The 11060-nt window shown below is 45.6% G+C and overlaps 1 protein-coding gene across 1 annotated transcript; it reads left to right on the top strand.

Moving 5' to 3' along the window:
- The first annotated feature begins 2228 nt into the window (after nt 1-2228).
- On the top strand, nt 2229-11014 carry nek8 (NIMA-related kinase 8). The gene is made up of 15 exons (XM_062473693.1): nt 2229-2342; nt 2944-3149; nt 3888-4120; nt 4222-4353; nt 4588-4796; nt 4915-4994; nt 5085-5263; nt 5793-5940; nt 6429-6505; nt 6671-6788; nt 6926-7076; nt 7944-8107; nt 8333-8485; nt 8827-8985; nt 9397-11014. Exons 1-15 carry the CDS (start codon nt 2296-2298, stop codon nt 9417-9419), a joined length of 2079 nt encoding a protein of 692 aa, XP_062329677.1. The 5' UTR covers nt 2229-2295; the 3' UTR covers nt 9420-11014.
- The last annotated feature ends 46 nt before the right edge of the window (nt 11015-11060 follow it).

Here is an 11060-nt window from a genome sequence, read left to right as displayed (position 1 = left end):
GCGTATTGTGTTTTAAAGTAAGTGTCCCAATGTCATGTGGGCATCTGAATGAACTCTTTGTCCCTAGCTGGGTGCTCATTTAGGCTGTATTGATCATGTTGTCACAGTCCTTCCCTGAGCACTTGAGCACAGAAATGTCTGCAAAGGAGACTAGAAACCGCCAATGAGAGGAATTTACGTGTCCATTTTTTTCAGAAGGCCAGTGAGTGCTTTATAAGCTAGCCCTGCTGTGGACGACAATGGGGACAAAAAAAATCAAATTCACAGCAGGTAATAACGTTACATCAACCAGACCTAGAAAACGAACTTAAACCTGTATACATGATGTGACAGTCTAAAATGCACTGACAGTGAAGAAACTGTCAGTGCACTGAATTTACTGTGTTTAGGCTTTTACAATGATGTTAACTGCTTGAAATGAACAGCAAAAACATGCTGTCTGGGTCAGCAAGGACCTCTCATCAGGCGGAACACTGCCACTAACGAGACACGCTTTGTACAGTTGACAGTGCCCAGTGTAAGGCAGAGGATGGGTGGAGGCATTTTTCTAAAGTGACAGTCTAAGCCATTGTTCTACTGATGGTTTTATGAGAGCGCATGATGAGATCCTCGTAGATTTACAACCTCAAGCAGCTCTGACTTCGCAACAGGTGCATACCTTTTTCATATATCATTTCAGTGAGCTACTTACCTCAGCACATTCCTGGTTACTGACTATCCTACCTGGTGATAGATATGTTTTTTTTTCTCAGTGTGAAAAGAAAACAATAAACACTGAAAAGGATAAATATGTCACCAAGCTGGTTCTAGGGGTGCGACAGGAAGTGTTCCTGTGGAGTTCACTAAAGGTCGACTACTAGCTACTTGTAGTTGTCCTACATTCCATCCTTCTTTCAAAGACAATGCCCTTCTTTGTCTTTCGGTCAATATGTTTATTGCGAGCACACCAAACATTTCTCAATAACATAGTGCGGTGTTCCACTTCAGCTGAGTGGCCATCGAGCCCCTGGTTCTGATGTGCCAGCACCTGACCCACGCTGGCGAAGAGCTGTCCATGGTGCTGACTGGTTGGCACACTCAAACAAAACAAGTTACATACACAAAATAAGGTGCAGCACTACAAGAACTACTGTCTCAAGAACAACAGGCTTCCTATCAAACAACACATGCGTTTGATTTCTTGTGTTCCTGTGTTGACATGATATCCATGCAGAAACCCATGCCGTGCTGGGAAATATAGTACACCACAGTGGTCTTATTATGGTAATAAGTTTGAGTAGGGTGTCATTATGCATAATGATGTCTGTAATGTGCATTTGATGCATTCAAAATCAGATAGGGTCTTATCTGAGGATAATGACTTTTGACTGTTTTTCCCTACATCAGACTAGAGACAGAAGTATAGAGGACAGAAACCTACTCTTTTTCTACACACACAGAAACTCCCTCTTCACACACCACAGTTCCCCCTCTCTCTCTCTCTCTCTCTCCCTCTCCCTCTCCCTCTCCCTCTCCCTCTCCCTCTCTCTCTCTCTCTCTCTCTCTCTCATCTCTCTCTCTCTCTCTCTCTCTCTCTCTCTCTCTCTCTCTCTCTCTCTCTCTCTCTCTCTCTCTCCCCTCCCTCCCTCCCTCCTCCCTCCCTCCCTCCTCCCTCCCTCCCTCCCTCTCTCTCTCTCTCTCTCTCTCTCTCTCTCTCCTCTCTCTCTCTCTCTCTCTCTCTCTCTCTCTCTCTCTCTCTCTCTCTCTCTCTCTCTCTCTCCCTCCCTCTCTCTCTCTCTCTCTCTCTCTCTCTCTCTCTCTCTCTCTCTCTCTCTCTCTCTCTCTCTCTCTCTGCTTATCTTTGCTGAGGGGAAGGCGCTTCATAATTGCATTCTGTCTAGAGTCTAGACGGTATTACCTTTGGAACATAGCCATGAGGGGCATACAATGTACAGGTCTCACCCTCCTCTGCCACATCTTTCCAGAGCTCATTTTCCCTTTCTCTCTCTCTCTCTCTCTCTCTCTCTCTCTCTCTCTCTCTCTCTCTCTCTCTCTCTCTCTCTCCTCTCTCTTTCTCTTTCTCTCTCCTCTCTCTCTCTTACACACGGGTTTTGAAATAGGTCAAGTTCAGCTAAATGAGTTGATGTTGACAAATGACTTGTGCCGTGTAATATCTTTTTGAAAGACCGCTTTTGGCAAAACAAAACGAGAAAATTACTTTTTGTCCGTTCTGGCTTCCTGTAGGAGGGGGATGTGTTGCTTAGAGACGATGGTGACTGTTTGTGCGCATCTTGTGCGCATAGATGATAACGGAAGATGGAGAAGTATGAAAAAATCAAAGTTGTTGGAAGAGGCGCTTTTGGGTAAACCAAAAGTTTCCCACTTTTCACTTAGGATATGATCTCTAACTATTATTGCACGGCAGTCACTGGATAGCCTAATGTGTTTAGTTTAATTTTAGGTTGTCGTCACGAAGGTAAACGTTTAGCCGCATCGACTAACTTTCCCCTGGAATATTTTGTTTGCAAGCTGGTTCATAGTTTGTTGTAGAAAGTAGCCTACTGTCACTGATAGCTACAGAGCGCACAATTCTCAAGCTCGAGATGAATACAATTGTTCCAGTCGCGTATTCTACTCATACTTTAGAATTATGATGACCGTTATTGCAGGCTTATGCGCAAGAGTAGGCCTACGGAATGTTGTAGTCAGCGCTAACATACTGAACTCTTGTTCCGTAAAGACTTGGTTAAAGTTAGATAAATCGGATTCTACACTTAGTACACATGTTAAGAACACAGTACAATATTACGTACTGCATGGCACGTCTCATTCTTTAGAACATAAAAAATATACTAATTGTATCACAGACTTTGTGTGAGATGGTGCTTACCTACCTCCACATACCTACCCAGTAGCAACATCAGACTGTCTCAACCCTCCCCTTCTCCCCGTCTTCTGTGACAGTATAGTGCACCTCTGTCGGCGGAGGAATGACGGGGCCTTTGTCATCCTGAAGGAGATCCCCGTGGAGCAGATGTCTCGTGATGAGCGCCTCGCGGCCCAGAACGAGTGCCAAGTGTTGAAGTTGCTCAACCATCCAAACATCATAGAGTACTATGAGAACTTCTTGGAAGACAAGGCACTCATGATTGCTATGGAGTATGCTCCAGGTATTCAGCTATCCCATTACATTGCATTATCCTATTGTTCATTACGCAACATGCTTTCTCACTGCTGCCTATATGCAGTGACATAGGGCGTCACTAGCTGTTGTATCTCATTCCAATCCCTCAAGGACACACAACTTTTTGTTTGCTTGTGTTGGAAATTCCCAGTTGGAACAGTGTTGCCGACTGTCACGCTATCCGGTGTGAGACGAGTGCTGCTGGTCTCGGTGTCAGGCTGAGATGATAGTAGTCATTGAGTTGAGTGCATGTATCTCCAGGCTAAATCTCATGCCAGCCATTGTGTCAAAGTAGACAAGCATGATCTCCTAATATTTCTTTGTCTACCGAAAATCCGTTCCTATGGGAGAACTTCAGACCAGGTGTGTGATACTGTAAAAGGTATATACTGTATAAGGTGTGACACTGTGTGATACTGTATAAGGTATATACTGTATAAGGTGTGACACTGTGTGTGATACTGTATAAGGTATGATGCTGTGTGTGATATAAGGGAGTCAGGTGGCTTTGCGGTTAGGGAATCGGGCTAGTAATCTGAAGGTTGCCAGTTCGATTCCCGGCCGTGTCAATTGACGTTGTGTCCTTGGGCAAGGCACTTCACCCTACTTGCCTCAGGGGGAATGTCCACCTGTACTTACTGTAAGTCGCTCTGGATGAGAGCTAAATGTAAATGTAAAGAACCCATAAATGTTTCCTGTGGCGTTTCTGTTCTCCATCGTGTAGGTGGAACGTTGGCAGACTACATTCAGAAGCGCTGCAACTCCCTGCTGGACGAGGACACCATCCTACACTTCTTTGTGCAGATTCTCCTGGCCCTCTACCACGTGCACAACAAGCTTATCCTGCACAGGGACCTGAAGACCCAAAACATACTGCTTGACAAGCACCAGATGATCGTTAAAATTGGAGACTTTGGAATATCCAAAATACTTGTCAGCAAGAGCAAAGCTTACACTGTAAGGTCACATCCGAGTGGTCGAAAAGGGACTCTCCACTGGCCTCTAACACAGATCCAAAATCATAAAGGACCCTTTTGTCTGTTCTTTGTTCTGTCCAGGTGGTGGGGACTCCATGCTACATCTCCCCTGAGTTGTGCGAAGGGAAGCCCTATAACCAGAAGAGCGACATCTGGGCGCTGGGTTGTGTGCTCTATGAGTTAGCCAGCCTCAAGAGAGCCTTCGAGGCCGCTGTACGTGGAAAACCATTCCCTACTACAAAGAGAAATTAAGTCTTAATTTCATGGACGGTGTTTAACTGTCAATGGTTTTTACTTGAGCCTTTGAAGCTCTTATCTGTTTATCTCTGTGCAAAATTGATTCTTCGTTTTGGTAGATTAAGGGGAGGCTAATCGACCTCAAGCGAAAACCCATTAAGAAATAACACGTTTTCCAACGTTTTCATCAACTCTTCTTTTGTCTTCCAGAACCTTCCCGCTTTAGTCCTGAAGATCATGAGCGGTACCTTTGCTCCGATCTCCGACCGCTACAGCCCAGAGCTGCGTCAGCTCATCCTCAACATGCTCAATCTGGACCCGTCCAAACGGCCACAGCTCAACGAGATCATGGCCCTCCCAATATGCATACGACCACTGCTCAACCTCTACACAGACATTGGCAATGTCAAAATGCGCAGGTATACTTTTTTTTTAAGATACATAAATTCACTGTTGTTTATAGTCATATCACTAAAACACAGGCATGTTATAGTTTGACTGAAGTCTTAACAGGAAAGATCCTTGTTTTTGGTGTAGGATTGAGAAGCCTCTGTCCAGTGTGCACTCAGGTCCTCATGGTAGACCAGGAGGGAGACTAACCAACACCAGATCCAGAGGTGAGTCTCAGTTTTCCATCCCTAAATATGTTACGTCATCGACCTTTAAAAACAGATGATTTCTGTATCCCATTTTATGTTGTGTTGTAGATGGAATGATGGGTTTGGGGAAGGTGCACTCTCTGCCCTTGTCGTCTGTGTACACGTGGGGAAGTGGGATCTCAGCACCTCTGCGGCTGCCCATGCTGAACACAGAGGTCCTGCAGGTGTCCCTGGGGCGGACCCAGAAGATGGGGGTCACCAAGTCAGGCCGACTCATCACCTGGGAGGTCAGCGTCTTCACCTGTCTGTCTTTCTGACTGCCTGTCTGCCTGCCTGTCTTTCTGACTGCCTGTCTGTCTGCCTGGCTTTCTGACTGCCTGTCTGTCTCTCTGCCTGGCTTTCTGACTGCCTGTCTGCTTGTCTTTCTGACTGCCTGTCTGTCTTTTTGACTGCCTGTCTTTCTGACTGCCTGTCTGTCTGTCTGCCTGGCTTTCTGACTGCCTGTCTGCCTGTCTTTCTGACTGCCTGTCTGTCTTTTTGACTGCCTGTCTTTCTGACTGCCTGTCTGTCTGCCTGATGCCTGTGTGTCATCCTTTCTAAATATAGTTATATCTGCTATATCTTCACGGAAAATCCTCCACCTTGTACAATTATTCTTTGTTCATTTGAAATGACTCCATGTAAGATAAGGGTTTTGGTTTGAATAATGGTAATATCTTGATCTTTCTCATGAGGGGCTTTCCCGTTTTCTAGCCAGATGTTCTGATCTGATGTTCTGTGTTCTGATGTTCTGTTGTTCTGATGTTCTGTGACTAGGCTCCATCAGTGGGGTCAGGGGAGCCCAGCCTGCCTGGTGCTGTGGAGCAGCTGCAGACCCAGTTCATCTCTCGTTTCCTGGAGGGTCAGTCTGGTGTCACCATCAAGTCTGTGTCCTGTGGGGATCTCTTCACCACATGTATGACAGGTAGGTGCCACTTCAGGTAGCTGTCGGAGACCCGGCTTTGCTGTCAGGACAGCCTAATTATGGGGTTTCGGGATTAGGAAATCGATGGTTGTTTTTGTCTCACCTACTGCTCTACACTGCCGCCTATAAAACACCAGAGCAGTATCTGCCTTTGTCGATGTAATGGCCTCCTCTCCTACAGTAGTGGCACCAACCCATTAATCTGTGTTTGTCTTCCCTGTTAAACCTGTTTTCTGTGGTGCTGGCTTAGCATTACTTAAGATGCTGAACTCAGGCTCAAACGATGAAGACACACCACAATGTCACCATGACGTAGCAGCCATTAGTCCAACACCACATGCAGATAGCACAGAAATAAAGAAGCTCTCTCTCAGCCCAGTTGTCATCTTTCATTGCTACTCTTCACCATAGTGATAAAGTCTGTCTACAACCCAGTCCAGCTAATATCTGTGCCATATTCATCTACTCTGTTAATTGTCTATTTGCAGACCGAGGCATTATTATGACGTTCGGAAGTGGAAGCAATGGATGTCTCGGCCATGGGAATTTTAATGATGTCACGCAGGTGAATGTCTTTTCATTTAAGGAGTTAGATTGCTCTTCATTGATAGGAGTGATTATTACTCACTGTGGCGATCAAAGCACTATTGAATATGTTATAATCCATTAATCCAAGGCTATAAATAGAGGAGATCAGTGTTGTGAAGCGTGATGATGTTGTTGTGTTCAGCCCAAGATCGTGGAGGCTCTGCTGGGGTATGAGCTGATGCAGGTGTCGTGTGGGGCCTCCCATGTTCTTGCCGTGACCAATGAGAGAGAGGTATTCTCCTGGGGAAGAGGAGACAATGGTAAATGAAGGACGAATATTTTCTCTCTTCTCGGGTTCCTCACTGTCATGATATGTGACAGCAATGCCGGAGAGACATTTCGGCCCCTCGGATGGATGTCTGCCCCTTGATGTCCCCCTGTATGTCCTCTGTGACAGGTCGCCTTGGGCTCGGCACCCAGGACTCCCACAACTCTCCCCAGCAAGTGTGTGTGCCGGCTGAGTTTGAGGCCCACAAGGTGCTTTGTGGGGTAGACTGTTCCATGATCATCAGCGCCCAGCATGACATTCTGGCCTGTGGCAGCAACAGGTACCAAGTACATCAATAAACCAACCTTATCTGGCATTGACACAAGTGTCTGTTAAGATGTAGTCTACACTGGTAGTGAGTTTTACTATCTAAACGTATTTATGTTCTATCTAGCCTAAGCATCGACTTGTCTTTTCATCAGTTTAGAGGGTAATTAACACTCTTATTTACAGAAAGTGTGGTGAAACTGCACATCTGTGCACCCTAAAGAGACAATAAATATTGCATGTGACAATCTACAGAGCTTAATTTCAGGTAAATAACACGACTCCACATCTCCTGCTCTAATATGCTGCCTAGCTTCGCTTTTCTCTGGCATACTTAGTTGAGTCAGTGTTTGGATTTATGGAGGCGGTTAGCATTATCTTCCAGGCCCAGATCCAGTGAGGCAGCATTCTCTCACGATGACAAACTCTCTCTGTCGTTGTCAACCCATCACTCAGCGGTGCTGTGGGCAGGATGCAGAGTTCTGTGTCCCGGGAGGGGGGGGCGGGTGAGGGGGGGCGGGGGGGAGGGAGAGGAATCAACACACGAAGGCTTAGAGCTGAGGGGAAACTTGAATACCTGTGGTCAGGGCTTCTTCCTGTTCCCCCACACACTCTACAGCGTGTTTGCGGTATTGGGAACATTTCTTGCTCTCAGAACAACTCTCCTTGACTTAATCGGGACTGTGGTTTACCAGCAGAGTTTCCCACAACGTATCTATAAGGAATCAGCATTTCCCACATTGTCCTTTGACCTACCACTGTTACACTAGAAAAAGTGTTGTGATACAGTTGTGACATTGTTACATCACAGTGTATAGAATGAAATGCAGGCTGTTCCGATTCCAGTGGGCTACATTAAATATGTTGTGTTTGTTATTAGGTTCAATAAACTTGGATTGGACAAGATCACGGCCAGTGATGAGCCAGCTTCCTCTGACCAAGTAGAGGAGATCCACTCCTTCACCGCAGTCCAGTCAGCTCCCCTGAATGTGGAGAAGATCGCTTACATTGACATCGGAACCGCCCACTCTGTCGCTGTCACAGGTACATTTATTTTCCTAATCTCTCGTTCTGTGCCTGTCTGTCAGGCCACCGTTCACAGAGATTCCAATCACGGTTTCAGTTTCTAATAAGAGACTAATAATCTCTGTAAGATGATCTACCCTCCCTGTCAAATCTGACTGTTACACAATCGAGCACATACAGAACAATGCTCTTCATTCACTGGTCGGGCGTCATGGCGTCCTGCCCCGGTCCTGGTGTGTCCAGATAGGGGTCAGTGTTTTACCTTCGGCAGTAACCAACATGGTCAGCTGGGCTGTAGCTCTCCCCGTGCCAGCCGCGTTCCCTATCCCATACCAGGACTGCAGCGCATCGCCATGGCAGCCTGCGGCGATGCCTTCACGTTAGCCATTGGAGCAGGTGAGAGAGCGGCAACCAAAGTGTTCATTAAAACTGTTACAGATGCATATGAGAAAGAGATGTAACGTGCAAAGGGATGCCTGAGACAATAAAGAGTGAGACAATAAAAGTCAAACGTGTCAAAGATCAGCTTGACCCCTGTTGGGAGATAGCAGGCAGCCACCTCTGTGGAGGTTCATTGTTTAGGGCTGGCTTTGTTCAGCTTGGTGGGGATGAAGCTATTATGGCGCCTGGGCAGGACTAGGGCCATCAGTTTAAGAACTGTGTGGATTAATGACTCGTTGGTGCAGGGAGGTATTGGTAGCTGTGTTGACCTGTGTTGACCTGTGTCCTTCTGGCAGAGGGGGAGGTGTACACCTGGGGAAAGGGGGCCCGCGGCCGTCTTGGAAGGAAAGAAGAGGATTCTGGGATACCGAAGCCAGTGCAGCTCGATGAGAGCCACCCGTTCACGGTGACATCGGTGGCCTGTTGTCATGGCAACACTCTGCTGGCGGTGAAACGTAATATTTTAGCTATTACCTTTTGTTAACAGCTGCTGTGAAATTGCTGTGTGTGCTGTATGTGTGGCAAAATATAACAGCAGTCACTAATCCATGAAGCGAAATTTAAGTTCCCCCTTTGATGGTGCTTACAGAGATGTTTCCCTGTGTAGGATAAAGAGTCTGAAAGAGGGCATTTGTACAAAAAGGCAGATAATTAACCCTACAATGCAGATTGGTCTTTAGCTTTCCCTCACCCAGTCAATTCAGAAGTGACCAAGTCTCAGCCTCATTGTATCTTTCATAGCCTGAGGGTTGTCTGCTAACAGCAGCTAATTAACTGGGGATGAGGCAGTCTGTTGTTCCTGGCTCTCTACAGGCAATGAAATGAACAAGAAAAGAGCCCTTGATGACTGTGTCTCTCTCTCTCAGCCTTACTAGAGGAGCCCAGATGACTGTGTCCCCCTCACCCACCCCGACCCTTCATGGATGTCACATGAGACGACACAGTGGCGCGAGGTGAAGGACAGCTTCCTCTCTCAGAGGCCCATCTACACAGCAGTTGAAGGATTCCTCCTCAGTCCACAGCACATCCAACTGAATTCTAGTTACTCTATCATCCCCCCCAAGCATATTTCCAATTTATTAAAGCAGTTATCTGGAAATGGAACAGAAGTACAAAGGAAATGTACAGAGGTCATATTTGTTCAATGTCAGAACTCACAATTCACAAAAAAACACAAACTCACCAAAAAATAGTTTTCGGAACTGTTGGACATTTCAAGTAATCCAACTGCAATCAGATTTGCAGGAATTCATTTGGAAGCTGTCATGTGCCAACACGTTGTCCTTTCTTACAAGCAAGGTTAACATGGTAATAAAAACATCTATAAGGAAGTAAGACTGGTTTGGTAGCTAGTGACCCAGCACTGAGGGAGACAAAACAATGTGTTGAAACTAGTTTTATGACTGACACTTTATGCAGAGTGCAAATTACATTTACATTTAGTCATTTAGCAGACGCTCTTATCCAGAGCGACTTACAGTAAGTACAGGGACATTCCCCCGAGGCAAGTAGGGTGAAGTGCCTTGCCCAAGGACACAATGTCAGTTGGCATGACCGGGAATCGAACTGGCAACCTTCGGATTACTAGCCCGATTCCCTCACCGCTCAGCCACCTGACTCCATCCCTCCCCTCCCTGCAAATTATACAATGGGGGGGGGGGGGGGGGGTCTCCAGGGCGTAAAGTAATATTTACAATTACAGGTAAGAGCGATATATAAATGTATCGACCCCAGGGGTCAAACCCCCAAGCCCCCCCCCCCTTCCTAATTCGAACCTTGACTTTATGACTCATCTCATTAATCAAGGGACGCCAGAAAGCACTGGCCCTCAGAAGCCTATTAAAATAATCATATACTTATTCAATATTACAAATATGGCTCGTATTATATCAGCATTCTACAGTCATTGCTATTTTTCAATGTGTTTTGTAAGATTTTTTGAACAGAATTGCTTGTGCTCATTTGTAAGTATTGCAAGTATCGTATTTCTTGTTCCCAAGCCTCGCTGCTTTTGTGTGATGATGTAATGTTGTGGCAATGAGTTAGCTGAGGATTCAGTGAATGTAGAGACTCGTTTTGGTTATCAGAGAGCACTTTTCTATCCAAGTCTCAACCCAACTGTCGAAGCCTCCATATTTGCCGATAGATATATTTGTTTTGACTGTTAAATAGTCCAGTTTATTTCTACATCTTTGCATGTCATCTGACTTCTTTGTTTGGTTCAAACCGTTGTCGCCACTAGGTGGCGCCTGCCTCTAATTGTAGATCATGTGTCCAAGATCCATGTAGTCAATTAATCTATGGATTTAATTGTAAAAAAAAAAGACTAGATCAGGTATAAGCTGGTTAATTACATATAAAATCACATTACAACCATGTATTGTTTGTTAGAGTCTGTGATTTTTCCAGAGTGTATTTGCTTACGTCCTAGACTGTTTAAATATCCCCTTGTCGCATGAAAGCTAAATAACAGACACCTAATAAATCAAAGAAAAGATAAATGCAGATTTATTTGTCGTGATATTGACCC

This window comes from Osmerus eperlanus, chromosome 11 (genome assembly GCF_963692335.1).
Source record: "Osmerus eperlanus chromosome 11, fOsmEpe2.1, whole genome shotgun sequence".
Lineage (NCBI taxonomy): Eukaryota > Metazoa > Chordata > Actinopteri > Osmeriformes > Osmeridae > Osmerus > Osmerus eperlanus.
Note: the sequence above shows the minus strand (reverse complement) of the source record. Positions and strands in the feature narration are given on the sequence as shown.

What these genes read in the sequence shown, in the direction of transcription:
- nek8 (XM_062473693.1), top strand. Translation starts at nt 2,296, where the DNA reads ATGGAGAAGTATGAAAAAATCAAAGTTGTTGGAAGAGGCGCTTTTGG. An exon ending in GTTGGAAGAGGCGCTTTTGG is followed by an intron (nt 2,343 to 2,943) that starts GTAAACCAAAAG and finishes CTTCTGTGACAG; the next exon opens with TATAGTGCACCTCTGTCGGC. An exon ending in GGCAATGTCAAAATGCGCAG is followed by an intron (nt 4,797 to 4,914) that starts GTATACTTTTTT and finishes TTTTTGGTGTAG; the next exon opens with GATTGAGAAGCCTCTGTCCA.